Raw genomic sequence first — 21,207 nt, forward strand, 5'->3', positions numbered from 1 at the left:
CGGTTCTGAAAACGACTAATTTCCTCCCTAGCGAAAATAAAAAAAAATCTCAATTTTGGTGTGTAATATTCTATTATTTCACAATCTAATCAGTTATAAATGGATTTTATTGGTGATTATAAACATAAAATACAATAAGAAAACGATTATTTTAATATAAAAAATTCTTTATTGAGCAATAATTCAAGAAATCGTAGCATTGACGATACTCCACTGGCAAGATTTACACATGATAATTTACGTGTTATCCAACATATGACAATATAAATGACAAAAACATTATTGTTACATTCCTATGTACATAATATAATTATAAAATGATTTTAAAGCTAATAATATAATCAGATATATTGTTATAAAGGATTGTATGAATATTTTATATGGTCTTAAAATGCTGATTATTTTTTTCTCAAGTATAACTTGCGTAGTGATCAGTTTTAATTTTAAATTAAAATGTACTATATGATCACCTTTAGTAAAATAAGCTATTGTTTTTATTTGCGAAATAATAAACTTTTTTAGTATTGTTTAAAAATATTGTATAAATTAGGCAAGAGGGTTGATCACTTATAAATAAATATTTTAGGAATAATTGTCATGTTTGATAAAATATTTGAATCACAAAAGTTTGTTCTTCATTTTTCAAAATAGAATATGAGCTTCAACTAAACTGAAAATGGTACAATTATTTTTCTTAGTTTTATATAATGTTCGATTCAATTCAATTTTTGATTATTTTTTCAAATAATGGAATAAAAGTTATTTAAATTATTGAATAAAAAATGAGGTAAGTTAAATAATATGCTTATCAACATGTCACTAAATATCTATAATCATTAATAATCTGATTATTAGTTAAATATCCAAATATTCATTCATACAATGTAAAATGTTTCATCACATTTATCAAATTAAATATCATTTCTTTCCTGAGATAATAATTATCATTAATATATATTGATAATATTATTAACTATTTAAAATTTTAATTAGCTAATTCAAATTATTGACTAACTAATTACTCTATAAAAGTCAACGTTCTTATTAACATAAAACTAGTCCTTTTAACAATAGTATAAGTTATTTACATATTTACAATTATCAAACGCGTTTGAGGCTTGTTTATAATGTTACTTAAACAAAGCTTACATTTTTCAAAAATTTTTTTCAATATTTAAATAAGTAATAAAAATTTATTAAAATTCGTGAAGTAAATATCTTTAATGATATTTAACCAGATTTCAATAATTAAAAAGTGATTATTCTATGTCATGTTATTATTTTATAATACTTTTCGTCGAATGAAATTCATTCAATCACAATCTAAAAATTCATCTTGGTAGAAAAGTAAAAAAAACTCCCTCCATTATATAAAGTATGAGCTTATCTGATGGGCTAAGTTTTTTTTGTAAAAATTTTTTTGATTTTTTTCGACAACAAATTCAATAAATAATAAACTAATTGATCAGTGTATAACTTGTGAATTTCATGCTGCACATATTTATCAGAATTTACTAATCAGTTCTCTATCTCTTATGTAAATAAAGTCATACTAAATCTTCTTTGAATTCTGAATTATCCATAGCAGTCATCGGTGTCATTTCTTCTTTTGGTTCAAGTAGAGAATTATAATAGGTATCCATTGGTTTCCCCCTAAAAGAGCTGCGTTTATCATTGAAGAAGTTCAATCTTTTCTTCTGGAGTTCTGTTTCGAACCACTGTGTAGACCGGCTTGATGAAGTTTTAGGTTGATACAGAAGAATTTTCACCACACTCCACGTTAAAAATATAATTCCGCCCAAAAATAGTGCATAAACAGCAACTTCTTGAACAACTGGTAAAACATTTATGTACAAAATGAATTTGTTGTTTAAAGCCTCTGGTAGTTCATACATTCCCTGAAACAAAATATAATGTTATTAAGGCTCTTTTATGAGTGAGCTCAAACAGTTTGATTGAATATCAAATAAATTTAAAAAGGCTAAAGTAGTCCTTAGAAATTCATTTTTAATTAAAAAAGTACAATATTAATTATTTCGCTAATTAATAACACCAAGTGTTGATTGTTTAAAATCATTGTCTATCTAAAGACTAGGAATAAATATAGAAAAAGATTGACTTACTATTTCAAACCAGAGTAATGGCAGCACAACATTGGAAAATCCTTCAACATTAGCAATACGACTGATGTCTTGAAGTGCCATGTTTATTTGAAACCGAAAAGCTATATCGACAGGAAGACCTGATTTAGGCTGAATAAAGAAATAAGATTCGTGATCTTTTTGGACGGGTGAAAGTCCTTCTACAGCTTCCAAAAGTGATGGATCAGATTTATAAAAATGTGGATATGATAATGCTATTGGAAACCCTGTAATAAAAATAAATCTACATTATTAATTCATTTAAAAAAAATAATCTTACTCATAATAATCAGAAATAATCAATAAATTTTACTCTCTTCTCATTAATTTTTTTATCAAGACTACATTTTTTTATTTCACTTTTTTCTGTATTATTGACTAATAATCGCTGCTAGAGAAATCATATTGATATTTACGTCAGCGATTAGCAATTAATTAATAATTTAATCACATTTTTTTTACCGTAATAGCAGTCTGTGACGTCGACTAGACCTGGAGGTAGACAGCGTCCCTGACGACAAAAGCATTTATTTTCTGGTCTATTAGCTCCATTATCTAATTCATCTTCCATAAATTTGTATCGATAAGTGTGTAAACCTTTCACAACTTTTTCACCATTTCGAACCTAAAAATTAAACAATAAGTTTTCTTTAAAAATCAATATCTACTATTTATCAATAAGTATTTTTTTAATTATCATACTTTAAAATAATTATTAAACTTTTCTGGCTATATTTATGTATTACTCAATCAATTTCATTATAAATTGTTAGATTTTTTGTTAACAATAACAACAGACGAATGAAATTTATTACGATCTGTTGCTGATATTTTTATTATTGATATAAACTAAGTTATTTCATATGGAAGAATAACATTTATCATTTATATAGTTGTTTTAGTTAAACGTTTGTTTTTCATGTAAATTGATTGTTTTATTATTTACCATTCGTGCACTTCGACAGAGACTTTTTCTATAAAACAATAGAGTATCGTTGGGTTGAATATAGCTAGGGAATTTGGCACCATCACTCGACCCATCAACATTTGCACATTTTCCAGGCCATTGAGGTAGATTTACATCTCCATTGTACTTCTCAATTAACCCAGTTTGTTTAACGTCGTATTCACCAGTGTACACAGTTTCAAAATCTCCATCAAAATCGTACATCTGTGATTTGCAAAAAAAAAAAAAAATCATTAATCTTTATTAAAGCTTTTATTTATTATTTACTTCATTGCTTCAGAAGATTTACTTGTAAAATGTTAAAATCTTTTACTGTTTTATTTTTAAATGATGACTGTTATTTATACAAGAACCTTCTCAATTAACTATTTTAGTAATAAATGTTTTCTATTACTTACTCGATCAATCAATCCTAATTTATCGAACTTAATCCAAGATGGCATCACGCTATTCCCAAGAGTAACGAGACTAGATTTGTAACCGAACATGAACTCTCGAGCTGTCATTTGTACTAAGGGATGTGAATCAGTCTGCCTGATTAAAACGTTCAATCCCCATTGTGAAATGTATGATGAGTCTTTCATAACATTAGCAATACTCTGAAACAAAAATTAATTATAATTATAATTTTAAACAAAATTGAAGAAGTGAAATTTAATACCATACATTGATTTCCCATTCAACATTTTATTTGTTTATTTCCTTTCTTATCATAAGTATTCATAAGTAATGAAAATAAAAGAGTTGGACTTTTTTGATATGGTAACACAAATTATTACTCATTCATCAATGCAACTTGGCTAACCACATGCTTAAGATATTACATTTCCGTAGATTTCATTTTTTTTACTTCAACAAAAAAAAATATTCCACCACAAAATACCGGATACCAAGAAACTCAGCATAACGAACAGTGGTTAGATTGAATTAGAATTAGTATGCAAATAAATGTAGTATTTGAGACTTCCTAGAGTTTATTTATTCTTGTCAATAACCGATTACGTAGACAGATTCTTTCGTCACAGTGATCATCTGTATGATTTGTATCCGGTATGAAACCACGTAATACAGTAATAGTTGCATGCCTTGCTTGTTTTTATTAAGATATTTCATTCATTATTTATCACATTTTCATTCCATTACCAACTTTTTTTTTTATTTATTCTACAACTTGAGAATCTTTTGTATCTGAACATTTGATAGATAATAAAAAAGCTCTTGGTGATAAAAAAATCTCCAACGATTAATCTCACATGTGCCATCTTTGTTTTATTCTAATCAATGTTCCTATTTAATTGATTCTTAGCTAAAGAATAATTTATCTTACCAGATGCTGCTCATTAATCAGAATTACGTCGAAGAATTACTGATAATTATAACAAATTATCATAGCATATAATTAAAAGTGTTTTATGATAACAATATGAATAAATATGGTTATGTTATTAATAAAACTTTTTAACAAAATTTATTGGTGAAAGAAGAATGTTTGGTTATGATCTAAAAATTTTTAATTCTACTCAAGTAGAATAATCAATTATTTATTACTACTAAATCATTTTAATATCAACAAATATTTATAAATAAAATCCAGAAGTTTTGCGAGTGTTTTGGTTAGATTATAGGACTACTTGAATTTTTAAAGGTTATGAATATAAATAGTGTGAAAATACGAAGACTTTGATGTTAATTGAAGGATCAGATTAATTGAACGTGAATAAAAAGTTGTATAAGAAATAGCTGAAGATGTTAACAACTGACTCTTATTAAATAATCATTAAAGATCCTGCATTAAAGATGATCTTCGAGAATGTTCACGGTTTCTTTAAGATTGGCAAGGTAATCGAAGCAATCTCGGGAACATTCGATGATACCTTGATGATATTTGGAGAGTCAAGTTCATGAGAACTCGCATATTATGAGTGTTGCAGGTATGTTTTTTTTATATACCTGCATGATACATATACTTTTATTCAAAAATGAGTTGGCATAATTCTAGAAATTTTATTATGCGTTTGTTGTTGTTGACTACAATAAATTCCAATGAAATTTCATGTTTTGATGGAATTTTTTCACCTTCTTATTAGTCAATTATTTTTTTTTATGACAGGAATAAGTCAATTATGGTTGTTTTTTTATTTATGCCATGAATAAGGAAAAATGAGTAATAGGAGAGAAAATGATCTTGGTGAGATTGCAATCAAATCTGGTTTATAAAGACGTCAAGTACCTGTTAAAATAATCTTACAAAGAATGTAACTGACCTCGAGAAAACCGGATTCAGAACTCGGAAGATAGTTAAGAAATTACTGAATATCGAAAACAAAATATATCATTAATCCTGTGAACTGACCTCGACTTTTGTGTCTATTCCATCTAGTAATATTTTTTTTGTGCTAAAAAAATGTGGAATATTTCTGGAATATTCAGTGGAAATATTTTTGTTCTTACAGAGAGGTAATAATTGAAAAAAGTGAGAATAATTAATTGGAAATCATTTTATCTTTCTTTTTGGTTTGAATAATCAAAGCCATTTTTTTTCTTCCATAAAAACAAAAATCAGTTTCGATTTCTTACTTTCCTTGCAAAGAACTATTTTTTTTGTTACACTTTTATTATCACATTTTTTTTTGTGAGCCAAAATTTATTAATCATGCAAGAATTATTTAAATAAATAATTTCTGCATTAAATTTATTTATTTCCTATTATAAAAACACGAAATAGTAATGCTTGCAATTTTTGTTTTAAAAATCATAAGAATCTTATTCAATCTTTGAATCTAATTTGTAATATTGTTGTTCATATTACATTTTGTAACAAAAAATATAAAATTAAATTAACGTTTATTCAAATTAATTAATTGCATTTAATTCAAAAATAAAATCTCATTATAAAGTCATTATTTAATCATAATTAAATAGTTGTCAGGAGAATTATATTCAACAAATCTAATTATTCACTTTTTCCATTTTCTGATAATTACTACAAGTATTGAAATGTTGTTCACTTTATTTAGGAATATTAAACAGGCTAATTAATTAAAGAGACAGCGATAACGGTTCCTTTTTTTTCTCACAGACGTCATTATTTTTTTTTATCAACAAGAGTGGAAAATTTTTGGCTCAAAGTGATATGATTCTTTTTTGAATTTTCATTTTGTTTATATTTCTTCCACAATATGTCTTTTCTATGTTAATAGAATATTTTAGTAATAAGGACTTGTGATCTGCCCGTTATAATATTCGGGCATTGACCTCAGTCAATGCATTTTTTATGACTAACAATAATAAGTTTGCTTTGAATGAACTGCATGCTAATCAAGTCATGTTCAAATATTCAATTATATTTTTAGGTACACTTTTGTCCTTTTGAAGTTCATTTCGAATACCTGCATTATTCTGTATAAGTTTTGGTGATATTTTTCCGGTACTTAATTCATATTTTCTCAACTCAAAATAAATTATTTATTAGATCAGTAAATTATTAATCTTTAACAGAATAAATCTTTTGAATCTACATCATCTTTTTTTTCATCACAATATCATTAATAAAATAAAATTTATGTTATGACCTAAATAATTTGTTTTATTACAAATTATTTAAAATGATACCAGTATTATTATTAACTGATTGTTTTTGATTAATTACGCAAGCATGTGTTCTAGAGTATTTAATTAATTACAGTTTACCATAAAATATGTTTGTTTGTTTATTAAAAATAATTAGTGCATTTAGTTGGAATATCATGTGATAAGTTTAATTGAGAAAATACTGAAATATATTCAACAAAGTATGTTTATTTATAAGTATCTGCTGAAATGATGGTTGTGAAATAAATAGTTCTAGAAAATTTGTAAAACAGATTTAAAGTGGATTGCTAGTTTAATTATTTAAAACGTGTTAGCAAATTTATTGGAACAGTTTACATAATAATTTCAATCGAAAGTAATAATTATGAAGCTAAATTTGTATTTTATAATTTAAAATTTCATTAATAAATTAATGAGTTTATTTAACTTTTTTCAATTGAAACAATAAGTTATAAAATAAAAAATAAATAAAATTAATTAATGAATTAATGAGAATAATTAAATATAGACTGTTATTTAAAGTAGGTCCATAGTAAACTAATACTTTACATTGTTTATTAGTTAATAATCTTCCTCCAAGCAAGTTGTGATGATAATGATAATGATAGTTGTGTAGAAGTGTTAATAAATTCCTATGTAATTTAAGCCCATCATACTGTTATTATTGTAATTTCCGTTAGAATCTTGAAGAGTCTAGAGCTGGAAGTGATGTTTCGAAATTGAAAAACCATTTATTTCTTATTACAAATTCCTAGTAATTAGAGAAGTTATTTTAATAGAATTAAAAATAAAATTAAAATTTTGTACATAGTTTCATATTTCAAAGTCATCGTAAAGTTTCATGCATTCTTTTTACAATGCATGATTTTTTTTAGTCTAAAAAATATATATGTGATTCTATTTAAGGTTTAGACTGTTTATAATAATATAAGTTAGTTATTCATATCAAACAACATTGATAACAATTTAATATCGTTAATGACAATTTAATAGTATTGGAAATTGTATAATTTAGATCTCTAGAGACTCATTTACACTATGGCTTATTCAGTATTTTAATTTAATGATGTGATTATTTAAATATTGGCTTTAGAATTTAATAAAATAATTAAATTAATAATAGTTTACAGATAATAAAATTTAAACTCACCAGTAATGCTATATTTGGTAGAATTAAAATATCGTCTTCAGTTCCATTACTTTTCTCTGGAATATATTCAAGGGGATGTAACGGAATGGTCGTAACAGTTCCATTGTTGTTAAAAGTAACATTGGAATGTTCTAATTTTTCTCTAAAACAACAAACGTCATTTATTAAATTTAAAAAAATATATTCAAATGAGTCCTTTGCAATAATAAGCATATTTATATTCGTATAAATAAATAATTAATTCATGCATATTGATTACCTATAGACGTAGGGGCCAACTTCCTGAAACCTGAGTTTTTTATCGATACCAGAAATATATTCTTCTCGATTGGTGACATTGAAGAGGTAAACCTTAAGATAGAGATCGACTGGTGGCTTCCTCCATAGTTCAAATATTTCACCGTTGTCACTGAATGTGACTTTGAGTTTGAAGAGAAGTTCATAGGGTTGAACTATGAGAACTAAGCAACCAAAAACCAAACCAAGGAGGCCCAGTATCATCAACGTATAGATACCTGTTGGATAAAATTCAGTTATGTTAAAAACTTATTATACTTTAAATCAAAATAGTTGTTGAAGTGTGAACAAAATTCATTGAATTGTTTAATTAATTACTAAACTACTTCCTACTGTAATAATTTTCAATAACAGTATTAAATGATCCAATAATAATTTTCATTTTTTTTTCATCTTATAAAAGTTACGATCTGTTTACTGCAGTAGTCTACTTAATTCTAACATGTAAATCCATAATTCATATTAAAAAAAATAAACCAATGGATTGATGTGTAATTTATATTTAATAAAAATCATCAAGAGCATCCGTGCCAGTTTCTCTATCAAGGAAGTTGAATGGCAATTAATTTTGAATTTTGTCGTTGACATTTACTTATAAAGTGTTCATTGAACTAGGTTACTCGATTTTTTTGACGTTTTTGTTGAAGTTGAAAAAAGCTACTTTACTAGATAATTAGCACAAATACTTGGCAATTTTCATTCTTCATATGTATGAAGAAAGCTGAAGTTAACTTCCTTAACTACGAACTAGAACATGACATTCATTAGTTGTCAATATGTGAAGTTTTTCTTTTAACACACTTTTGGCGGTATCTAAAGGATTAAATTTCGAAACAATAATTCTCGGATCAAGTTACAGCTGGAGATCTGCTCTAAATTTCAAGCTTCTAATAAGGTTTCTGGGACAGAAATCTAATCCTACAGCATTCTCTGATGAGTCTGGATACGAAATTAATTTATGTAATTTGTTTATGTTTGTTGGTATAACAAAAGTGGCTTTATTATTAATGAATATTCTCTAAAGTGACGAGGAATATTGCAAAAGGGTGCAAAAATGAGTTTTTCCTTAATAACTCGAAAACAGTGGATACAATCAAAAAAAGTTTCGAATAAAAGTTGTAGAGAATTTTATTTTGTATAAAAAAAGTTCTCTTGCAATTTCTTCTATCTCCAATAGTTTCTTAGCAAAACACGTTCAAAGTGTGTATGTAACACTGAATTATTTAAAAAATTATTGTGTTACAATTATGTTATTTTTTTCTAAATAAATAAAATAAATTCTTCAGAATGACTAGTAAATATGATTTATATTCCATCAGGAAACTAAAAGATAAAGCAAGTTGTCATTATGTATAATATTGCTAAACTTTAGCACTGGTCCCTCTGGCATGCATATCAGAGTTAGTAGATATTTGGATAACTATGAGTTACTTCAACATTCTAATAGTCAATTAAAATTTAATATATAGTATATGGTTTAATATTAGATATAAACAATTCCAATTTATACAACAATAAACACAAACTTGTTAAAAATATTTCGATTAGTTAACACTAATTTTTTATAAACTTACAATCATATTATGACCTTAATCATAATTCTATCCACGACAAGTATGTGAAATAAGGATGTTTACATGACAAATAGACTCTCTAAAGAAGCGTGAAAGTTCAAGGTATTCAATCGGCAGATTTTTCAACTGTTGATTGTAATTCAAAATCATTATAATATACACTTGCGGAAACAATTATCTGATCAAGCTATTTGCAATCATATTTAATCTCTACGGCTTTGTGTAATTGATGGTATTGTATAAATGTATTATTATAGAATAGACAATACTAAACATGAATAGATTATTAAACAATTATCAATCAACTATATTGTTGCTAAATCTACTGTCTATTGATCAATATCAAATTATCTGATAATAATAAAACACTTACAGATAGCTCAACACTTGTTTTTTTTCTAATGAGATTTACAAAACAGTTGTCAGCTAACTTAAATTATTACTGCAATTCTACGAAAAGTCATGAAGTTAGAAATTTAAAATTTTTTAAGTGAAAATTGGAAAGTTCAATAATTTAATTCTAATAGCCAATAAATTTCTTTTGTATTAATAATAGTTTTGTTTAAATAATTTTATCATTAAAATTAGTAAATAATTAGGTTTCCTAACATAGTAAGAAATTTGACAATAAATTTTGATAGCATTCTCATTACATAGACATATGTAAATAGTTAAGTAATCTACAATGACACCGTGAATACAAATTTTCAGAGTTATATTTGCAATGAACATTTTTCTGCAAGTTTTCCTGGGGTTGCGTACTCGATAGGAATGACTTGGTGAGTATAATGGCTCTGGATAGGTTATGAAGACATAAAATACTTAAGTGTGATATAAACTTACTACAGTTAGTAGAGAGTACTTATATAATTGTCTTACTTGTCACAAAGAATTATGTTTGAAAGTACAAGTACTTTGTAGTAAAAATAATCCAAGTATTCTTGTTGTGAATACTGCGGTCAGTAACACTTTGCTGATAGAAATTTTGTTGCATAATCGTATGATTGAATAATAGCACAGATTCATGAAAATATCTTATTTTGTCTACTGCATTTATCTTTATTTTAAGACTATTTACTATTTTTGCAATTCATCGAATCATGTGACAAGTTTATAATAAAATTGATATGAATATAATAAACTTTGTATCTGTTGATGCATCAATTTATTTATTTGATTAATTGAATCTGTCAGACATTAAAGATCGATTACACTTTTTAAAGGATTGAAAGCATCTTTTTGTTGCTGTTGTTGTTGATGTAATTGTCTGTACATAATTATGTTGATGTTAATTCATTTATTGCTGTATGATTAATTGTTTATGTTTTTCATTGGTAAACTAGCATTAATAGCTAAAAATAATCCAAGGATGTGATTATTTACGGAAATGAATTGCTGACTTATTGAGTTATTCAATTGAAGATGAGTTGAAAAATCATATCAAAATGATTAATGGAGTTAAAGTTGGGTTTGATAAATGAAGGAATAATATTTGGATGATAATAGTTAGCTATCAATGATGAAGTACAATATATAAGATATCTTTTAAGATATCCAGCTCTAAATGAAGATGATTATTAGATAACTTTGTGCCGGGTGGACTGAAAAGTTTGGTAAGGACTGAAAATAAATGTAAGATAGAATTGCAAATATTTAGATAAGTATCCAGATTTTAAGTAATTATTCAACATAATGAGTAACTGTATCCACATTATAGCTTGTAAATTTGTTAGCACGTTTATTAGGATGGTAATTATATTACCTATAAAAATACAGATAATATAAAAGCTGTATATCATCGCTGTTTTTAGCGATATAAAAAATTAAGATCCAAGTTGTTAGTTGATGATGATAAAGTTATTTTATGATTCTGCATCATATGGAAGGTCCAGCAATAAAAATGTTAAAAAAAAAAATATCAATTCATTGACACATGCTCATAAATGTTTTTTTCATTCAGAAGTATTTCTTTTTCTAGAATAATTTGCTTTTGACTAATTTTTTTATTTATATTATTTAGTCTGTTAAAATAAAAAAATGTGACACGTGGATTAATTTTTTATGTTAAATATTTTTTGAGAATAAATCAATGATAGATTTTTCAACTTCTCATTAATTATTAAGACAACTTGATATTTCATATTATGAAATACATACATAAGTAAAAAAATTAATGACCTTTTTTCTATTCAAAAAAGTGTAAATATTTAATCAAAGCAAATTTGGATGAAACATTGTTTTGTTTGGAATCAGTACGTATTATGGATGCTTCTAGAAAAGAAGACCGGTTTTTAAGTCGTCATTTTTCAGCAATCTTGTTCTTCTTATTAGCTATGTTTTTTTTTTAAATGTGCATCCAGTTTCGTGACGTTAGCAATCTTGCTCAGGATCTTAATGCACAGTCCCTTGCTCCTATGCCTTGACTGAGGCTGTGTTAAAGTCTGCTTCAGCTTTGACCACCACATAATTACCATAGGAAAAACCTGAGGTTTCATTTTTTTACATCGTTAGTAAGCTTGAACATTATTTTTTTATAGTTTTCATAAACTTTACTTAGTATAATTTATTCAACATCCTGGTTATCATAATTATTTATATCAAACAAGAAATAATCCTTCAATGAAACCTTCCTTGGATGAATATTACATTTTATTCAAAAATTAAATTTCATTTATTTTTGAATAGTAAAATAAATAAAATACTATTACGTTATTTTAATATTGATGATAACATAAGGAAATGTTTTAAATATTAATTTGATAAAAACAAAAAAAAAATATTGCATATGTGAGTTAAATAATCCTTTGCATCATCATCAAAAATATTTATTTTAAATGTCAAGATCAAGGTGAAAGTCTTTTCGACCGGAATAGTGACTTTAATTTATTCTGTGTCGCTTACTCATGGTAGTAGCGAATCATTTATTAATGATTGGGTACACAATCGATAATGTCAATATAACATTATCTCATTTTCGCTTATTATTTGAGTAAAAAATGACATGCAACATCTCCAACACTCGATGTCATCGTAAGTATTCTAAATGACACTTTTTTTTCTAACACTTACGACGATATTTAATGTTAAGAAAAACGAATTGGATTTTCCATCAAGTGCAAATACTTTAAAACTGTAATTAGTATGCTTTAAAAAAAATTACATCATGTTTTAAGAGAAGTGCTTTTAAAATTGCAAAATAAAATTATTCATTTCCACCGGAGTTGGATTCAAGCACAGTGTTGAGGTTAAAAAAGATAAAGAAAAAATCAATTTTAATTTTTTATTTAATTTTTCAAAAATTTTTGGTAGTTGTAAAATTTAATTTTTGCTTATAGTCATCATCTTTTAAGCTTTATTGATGACTCTTAATGATTGTTTGATCTTCTCATTACTCTTCTCATTAAGAAAATTGATTAATAAACAAACTTAATTTGTCATTGTACATCATCTCTTTTATGCTATTATTTATAGTTTATTGCAATTTTATTACACTTCACGATATATTTTGCAATATAACTGATTTATTAATGGCCACATAAATTTAACGATTACATTTACAGATAAAAAACTTTGAATCAATAAATATCCAAGTTTCCTTGAACCTGTCATCGAATAAAGTAAGAACAAGTTCAATTATTTTTTATAGAATTCTTTACATTGTCAGTTGTGAATGAATAAATAGTTTTGTTTGTGTTCTTAAAATACTTTGATGACAAATTTAAGTCTAAAAACAATACCAATATAAACTAAAATAATAAAAGAAATGAATCATTAAGTTATTTTATTTTATTTATTTATTCCAATCAAGTATTAAATTAATGATTGGTGAATCGTCATGAATATCTTGAGGGACAATACACTTAGACAACATAAATTACAAGAGAAATTACGTAACAGTAATCAATCAAAGGGTAAAAAAAAATTGCAAGTTGATATTTCAAGTTTTATTAAATTGATAAAATTTAAATTTATTTTAATATTTTAACTTTGATAATATCACTTTTATAACTTATGATCAATTTTGAAGATCAAATGTAAATCTTGACGATTCAAGATGATCAAAAATGGAAACCGGAAGTTTATATGGAATGTTTTGATTTAGCAAGTAATCATTATAGCAAGGAAATAGAGAAGAGGTTAAATTTTTAAATTACAATTCCGAGCACGTTTCACATAGGTCATTTTACAATTACTTTTTTATTCAGTGGCAACAAATAAGATTTTCTTGTAAAATGATGACAACAATCATAATATCATTCGTTTAATTTTTTTTATTAACTGAATAGTTATTCCTTTAAGAATTATGATTACTCAATACATTGTATTCAATGATTTGAATATTTTATTTATTTTTTTTTTACTAAACTCTTATTTTAATAAAATTAGCTGTAATTGAAATTTTTTTTATTCAATACAGTAATTATTTATTACTATCAATTTTTCCCAAGTGATTTTGTTAAGGAAAATGACGAGAAAAAATACTAAATAAAAAACTGATTAATTTTTATTTTTCTAGTGTAATGATTTTTTTTTGTGCACTTACAGTTGTCAGGAAATTATCTTAATTGGCGGGTCTGCGATCGGAAATTTACCGATTTACCACACTCAAGCGTTGATTTATTTTAATTATCGTTCTTAGCTTGAAAGAAGTAGTATTGTAAGATTTTAAATGCGATTAAGAAGTATTCAAGGGTTTAAATCATCAAAAAATGATTAAAAAAATTTTTTTGTCCAGTATTTATGTAGAAAAGGAGTATAATAAATTCAATTGCATGAAAGAATCATGAAGTCAAATGGATTGAAAATTTTCTTAAGTAAAAGACAAGTAGTATATTGCGAGATATTGACTAAATTGCGCCAGTGAAGCAGATAGGTGAATTCGAATTAGCCAAGTGTCTATTTAGCAATGGCTTTTTTTTCTAGTGCGGTTATTTGTTAGTATAGTGAAAGCCAAAGCACTTCTAGACTTAATATTGCATGGTCCAATGAATTTACCGAATTCAGAATTAACTTATGTCAACATACATTTGTGCAAAATTGAACGTTACTATATTTCAACTAATTCTTGTTATTTTCCTCCTCCCTTTACCCCTTGCATCTTGTTGAAAATTACCTTAAATTAGTTTAGCATTGGTATGGTCGTATGAATAAAGCTACAGATTTAATTTTTATTGAGAAAAACTGATAGAAATTTCATAATTGTTGAGAAATACGAGCAGTTACATTCGCCAATTTAATTGCAAACTTGAAATTATGACATTAAAGTAAATTGTTTAACAAGTGAATAATTATACTCATTTAAATATACTCATTATTATCTTATTTCATAATACAGTAATATTTGTGTGGTCGATGCACTTGAAGTGTCATTAGAGACATGCCTCAAAGTGCTACTTGACTTGCTTATTATCGTATATTTCACTTTAGACATTTATTACCCATGAACTTTTTTTCCGCAATTGATTGATTTTATGTATTTTCTTAATTTCTTCATAACTCAGACCTACTTTCATTTTAAAAATTTTAAATTCAATCAATTTTTTTACATTATTGTATTAATGAATTTTTCATATTTAAATAGATAAATTTAATTCATTAGAATTTTTAAAACTCTTTAAATGCAAAAAAAAACTTCTTTACATTTATTTCATCACATTTAATAAGCAGAATCATAATAATGAGGACTTCTTAATGAAAATTTCTTTATTAAAATTCTTCTATTAAATTTTTAACGAATATTTGCTCATGTTAGCAACTCTATGCGTGTAACTTTATTGTATTCTGTAATTAAATTCATTTTTATGAAGTTACAAAAAAACTTGATGTATAATAATTAATTTAAGATGATATTATACATTTCATTTTTTTTTTAAAATGTTGTGTAATAATTTTGCAACAAAGTAAACAAATCCAAGTGATTATCAAATACAATTTTGGATTATTTTAATTTATTCTAAAAATTAAAAATCATTATTGAAACAAAATATATTTTACAGAATGCGAAAAAAAATTTATAATCGAACCTGTTCTACATAAAATAATTTATTTAAATGTTAAGAACTGTCCAAAGTAAATATTTAGAGAATTAGGACATTCATTATTCATATAGAGTATTTAATAGCATTCAAGTCAATAAGCAGTAGTCAATAGCAATAATTAAACAAGAATCATGAAATTTCATGCGATAGACTAAAAGATATTTATGTATAATCATAACCACAGAAAGCTGACTGTGCATTGCATTGGTCTCTATTTCTCTGGAATACATCATTCTGAACTCCATTAATTAATGATTCATGTAATCCTATCTCTTTTGGTGGTCTGTGTGGTAGGTAAATAAACAATGTTCCTATCCAACTCACGTAATGTACTATCACGAGAGAATATCTCATAATTCATAACACAACTCTATAGTAATTAAATTGATCAAAAAAATACTATTCTCATTGACGACAAATTCAAGTGATTAAAAACGAGACACTTATAGTGTTTACTATGTTAAACGCCGTAAACAAACTATAGCAATTTTGTCAACAAATTTTAAACGCTCCTAGCCGTTTACCAGTATGCTATAGTTTGTTCATGGCGTTCAACATTGTAAACACTTTAAATGTTTTATCACTAAACACTTGAATTTTTTCGGATTTGCAATAATAAGATGCCTTTTTAAAATTAATAATGTAATCATAAATTTTATTTTCCATTAAAAATAATTTAATTGAATGAAAAAATTTATTAATAAAACAAAAAAACTCTTTAATTTAATTGCATTTATTTGATGTTTAAGAAATATAATATTCTTAAGCTTTATTCGAGATTTTTTTCAATTAGATAACTTTTTGTCCTGTTTTATAACCAGTGCATACCTTTTTCGGTACGAAATATTTTTGCATTAGACAACTTGTACAAAGACTTTTACAAGAATAAAAGAATATAAATTTTTTTATCATAAAAAACAGGTTTTGGTCTTGAATAAATTTATAGAACTTTTACAGCCAACTTTATATGATAATAAAGGAATCCACTTACTCTTTGGCCATCTCCGCCTTCCATTCGAGTGAACAGGTAATGCAGCATTGAAAAATCGATTGACTACAATTGAAGATTTTATTTGAAGACTACTAGGATCATCTGAAGAATCATCAGCATCATTAGATGATTGATGATTGTTTGTATTCACGGATGAATATCTTCGTCCGGCTAATCTACTCCAAATTGATATAATATCTTTCATCTTTATAATACTTAATCACGGTAAGAGTCACTTGATAAATATCGTCTATTGATATTAAGAATAAAATAAAAAAATAATTAATTGTCAGTATTCACTTCTTAAAGTTAAAACAAACTCTTATCACTGATTCTTTTTTTCTATATTATTTTTATAAATTATCAATAAACAATTATTGACAGCGTGTCCGAACGCGCGTCGTGTTAGTCCACTCGTTAAAGTCTCTCCGTATTTTCATAAAACTTTTTTCAAAAGCAACACAAACTATCAAAGATCATTGGCGTTTAAGCTATTTCTCTCTTTTGGAAATAAATAAATTTTCAATTGGACTCGCTCAATGATCCTCGCAGTATGCAATACTGTGCAAAAGTGCAGACACAAATTGAGCGACTTTGGAAAATATTGTCTGCAAGTGACCAAAGAAATAACCACCCCACCTAAGTTGATCTACTGGTCAAGGTGGAGGTGGTGGTCGCACGTGGATCTTTGGCCAATAGCCGATGCGTTCATTCGGCTCTTGCACTCTCTGATCACTTTTACTACTACTAGTGTATGCCAGAAACTTCTGTTTCTACTCACTCCATCTTTTTTGATGACAAGTGATTGTGAGCTTTTTTTTTTACTCCTTAAACTAAAGTAGAGATTCATCCTTTGTTTTTATCTGATATTTTTTTCATTTTTTGCTCAATTCAAGTTGAACAATTTACCTTCCTGCATTATACATTGATAGTGATACTGTTTGAAGTGCCGCCACCAATAACATTAATCAGCAATCACAAATACATTTTGCAAATAAAGTGATTAAATATACATGATTATTTAATCAAGTTGTTGTTTAGTATCTGAAGAATTATTTTGAAAATAATGATTAAAATGAAAAAATTTAGATTGACATGTAATTAATCAAAGTAGTTATAGTTTATTATTACTTTGAAATCAGATTTTTATATTTAATCAAGCATTTTCATTGATAGTTTTTATCGTTTTCATATTTAAATGTGGATTTTACAGGTGTCTTGACCTCGAGGCAGCCTTTAATGGTAAATATATGTTTGTTCTAACATTTCTTTTTTATTCTACTCAATCTAATAAGATATCTTACATTGCATTCTACTTATTTTGTCAACAAAAAACAATAAGCATTGTGTTTATAATCAGAGCCTTCTATAACAACCAATAAGTACATTTAAAAAATAAATAACTAACTTAAAAAAAAAGGCTTAGAATTGGCTGCAGTCAACTTAATTAGTTAGAATGAAAAATGATAAAAAGAATTGAATTTTTTATTCAAAAATAATATTTGTATTACTTTATTTCTAATTGAGATCAAGAAGTAATAGAAATGTATATTATTAGTGTCAACTGAAGTGTGCATTTCCTCCGAAAAAATAGTTAAATGTAATTCTAGCTTTTTTGTCGTATCCTCTTCAGTGGTATCAGTTTTGTTCATTTTTTAAACTTTTTTCAATTTCTTTAATAATGGAGGAAGTAGTAATTTAAAATTTTATAGTAAACAGTTTAAAATTCAATATAAACATCATTGAAAATCTGCACGTCATGATAAGCGTCATCAAAACCGATCACTGAGTTATTGCTATACTGTTGAAGTTAAAAAATTCCCATGCATTATGACGCAGAGCTAAAAATTTCTACGGTAATCTGAAGGTAGAATCGATAAATTATCAATCAACCTTGATGATATAATTTTTTGTTCCATAGTCCAATCGCAATAGACAATCAAAGTGTATTTATTCAATTAAAAAGCCAAATTTTTAGCTAAATGCTATTTAAAAAGCTTCTGTAGCAGCAAAAGAGCCACAGTTATTATTAAATAATTGGAAATATATAGTAGTTTTTCCATTCTATATATCTGCAAGTAGAGGAACCTGTTGAATGAATCAAGGTCTTCTTGAAGAACTGGAAGATCAGATGATGAAGGTCACTGCCACTTGCAATAAATCTATGGCTATTTTCACAGTAGTTTTACTCTGTACATTTTACAATTACTGATTTTATACGTGATTATAATATGATATAAACTCGTAAGAATTTTATCTCTTTATAAAATATCAGCAAAACTCAATACTCTTGCAAAATATAATTCCATGAAAATTATGAATCACTGGAAATTTATTTGATGATATTAATGTATTGTTTTAATTTGAATTTAATATATTACTTATTTTCCATAAATGAAGGTATCTATTCATTGAAAAGTTTTCAGTATCACTTGGAAACTTGTTTTGCAGTTATTTTTTTCGTTTTCTGGATTGTCCAGCTCGACTTACCAACATGAACAGTCATTCAATGCTGCAGAAGTAAGTTCATGGAATCTATTGGATACTCTCATTTGAGTTTGGTTGATCTGATTACTCATTAATGTCATTATTCTGATTTCATGATGAATCAAGGAAGAAGTTATTTTGTTGGAACATTGAGTTATTTTAATTAGATGAAATCATGTGAGACAAAAAGTAGAAAAATTTGAAGACTCAAATGTTGATTTAAAAATTGGTGTCCTTCATCAATTAATTCAAGGCTGAAGTTTTAATATGGATAAAGAAGAGTGATTGTCTTTGCTGAAGAAAAAGAAGTTAATGTAATTAAACATTAGATGTATAATATCAAGCAGAAGTAGCTGAAGAAAAAGCTTTGTTCTTTTTTTTTAACTTTTATTCTTTAGATTTTAATGTGTAAAGAAGTTGGAGTAAATATTAAAGGTAATTATATTTATGTTAAAGAATTAAATTAATATTTGAAAGAAAAAATAATAATATTTAAATTGATTTACTTCAGATTTAGACAGTCTGCGATCTTTTCAGATATTTCGACAAAACTTTCCATTGGTCTCACTAGGTTGCTTGTAAATCTTGTTTAATTTTTTTTTTTGGTCCCCAAACACATCATAAAATCTTAGGAGGCCTAGCAAAAAAAAGAAATTATACTGTTCTTCTCAAACATAGTAGGATTTTTGCAGATGTTACTTAGATCTGTTTTAGGCCTTGTTTAATTTTAGTTATTGCTTTTTTTATAAATTATTAAGTTGATACTTTTTTATAGAATAAATGACTTTAACATAAGATTCAACTTTTTTTTATAGTTGTTCCAAGTCGTTCAAACATTGTTTCTTCTCATAAAGTTTACACAATATGTTATGCTATCCACACTATTTTATAAGACAATTGAAGAAGAAATTTTATCCATAACGAATTTTTTTTTTTTTGTTTTGCAAAAATAAATAAATAGGGAAAGAAGAAATAATTTGATATTCAAAGTATTTCATTCAATAAAAATAAATAAAACTGATCCTATCTGTGAATGTTAGTTTTATCTTATTTTTTAAATTAACTAGAATAAAATGACTTTGAAAAAATACGCAAGAAATTCAAGTTATTTCAGTCTTTAAGTTTAAATATATTATTTTTCTTTTGTAGCTATTTTTTAAAAAATAACTGATAATCTAGAAAGCATTATTTGATCATTGGGTAGTATTATTTAGCATAAAACTTGTTTTTTAACTATCATTTGATCATTATCGATAATTTATCAGGTGGAAGATGATGGAAATTTACATCTTGAATATCATCTTCACTAAAAATATAAGAGTGATCAAAGAATTTTTATCAGAATGTAGCTTTTTTATTCTAAAACATTAGACTTTATCAATATCATTTTCAAGAAGTTACTAACATATCGAAGTATATGTATGACATCTAATTGAATCAAAAGATTCAATTTAATTTGAATCCTAAAGTGAGTTTCATCTTGATAGATATAATTAGACTAAAGCAGATCCTAACATTAGACTTGAATATCTGGTACAGAACCAGATTTGATGCAATTGAATTTATTCTCAGCTGTGATAAAATTCAATTTATCAGTATCTTTGGAGCTTTCATATTATGTTCATCAGTATTGCTTATTCTTCATTTACAACAATGAAATGTGTTTAAACAAACTGGTAAAAAATTGCACGAATTTACTGCAAAAATATCTTATTATTCCAACACTCTTCCAGTGATTTTACAGTTCTTCTAGGAACTATAAGGGAGACTAGCTAAATTAGTTTATTATTGAGCTAAGAATGGATCAGAAGTGTATCAATCATTGTTCCTCCCCAGAAGACCCAACCATTTGTACATCACATGGTGAAAACCAAAATCATAAATTTCTCTTTAAAGTTTCTCAAGTCATCATCACAGTTTTTCTTGCTGCTAGTAACCGATCCACACGTCACTGAATGTTTGATTTCTACA

At 26.0% G+C, this 21,207-nt stretch overlaps 1 protein-coding gene across 4 annotated transcripts in view; it reads right to left on the reverse strand.

Annotated features, from left to right (window-relative positions):
• Positions 1-1,072: 1,072 nt before the first annotated feature.
• LOC118064717 (scavenger receptor class B member 1-like) overlaps positions 1,073-21,207 on the reverse strand; it is a 34,287-nt gene continuing 14,152 nt past the window's right edge. For 2 of the 4 annotated variants that reach the window (XM_035079525.1, XM_035079526.1), the window contains 7 exons: positions 8,109-8,364; positions 7,850-7,991; positions 3,507-3,707; positions 3,088-3,312; positions 2,604-2,766; positions 2,124-2,368; positions 1,074-1,898 (listed from right to left, as the gene is read on the reverse strand). In XM_035079525.1, the coding sequence (XP_034935416.1) occupies positions 1,548-1,898; positions 2,124-2,368; positions 2,604-2,766; positions 3,088-3,312; positions 3,507-3,707; positions 7,850-7,991; positions 8,109-8,364 (1,583 nt within the window). In that variant the 3' untranslated portion in view covers positions 1,074-1,547. Of the gene's footprint in view, positions 1,899-2,123; positions 2,369-2,603; positions 2,767-3,087; positions 3,313-3,506; positions 3,708-7,849; positions 7,992-8,108; positions 8,365-16,749; positions 17,512-21,207 lie in introns of those variants that run through there. The other 2 variants (XM_035079524.1, XM_035079527.1) reach the window with 2 other exon arrangements.

The sequence above is a fragment of the Chelonus insularis genome, unplaced genomic scaffold, assembly GCF_013357705.1.
Source record: "Chelonus insularis isolate UGA/USDA-ARS -01 unplaced genomic scaffold, ASM1335770v1 contig_24_pilon, whole genome shotgun sequence".
NCBI classification, from domain to species: Eukaryota; Metazoa; Arthropoda; class Insecta; order Hymenoptera; family Braconidae; genus Chelonus; species Chelonus insularis.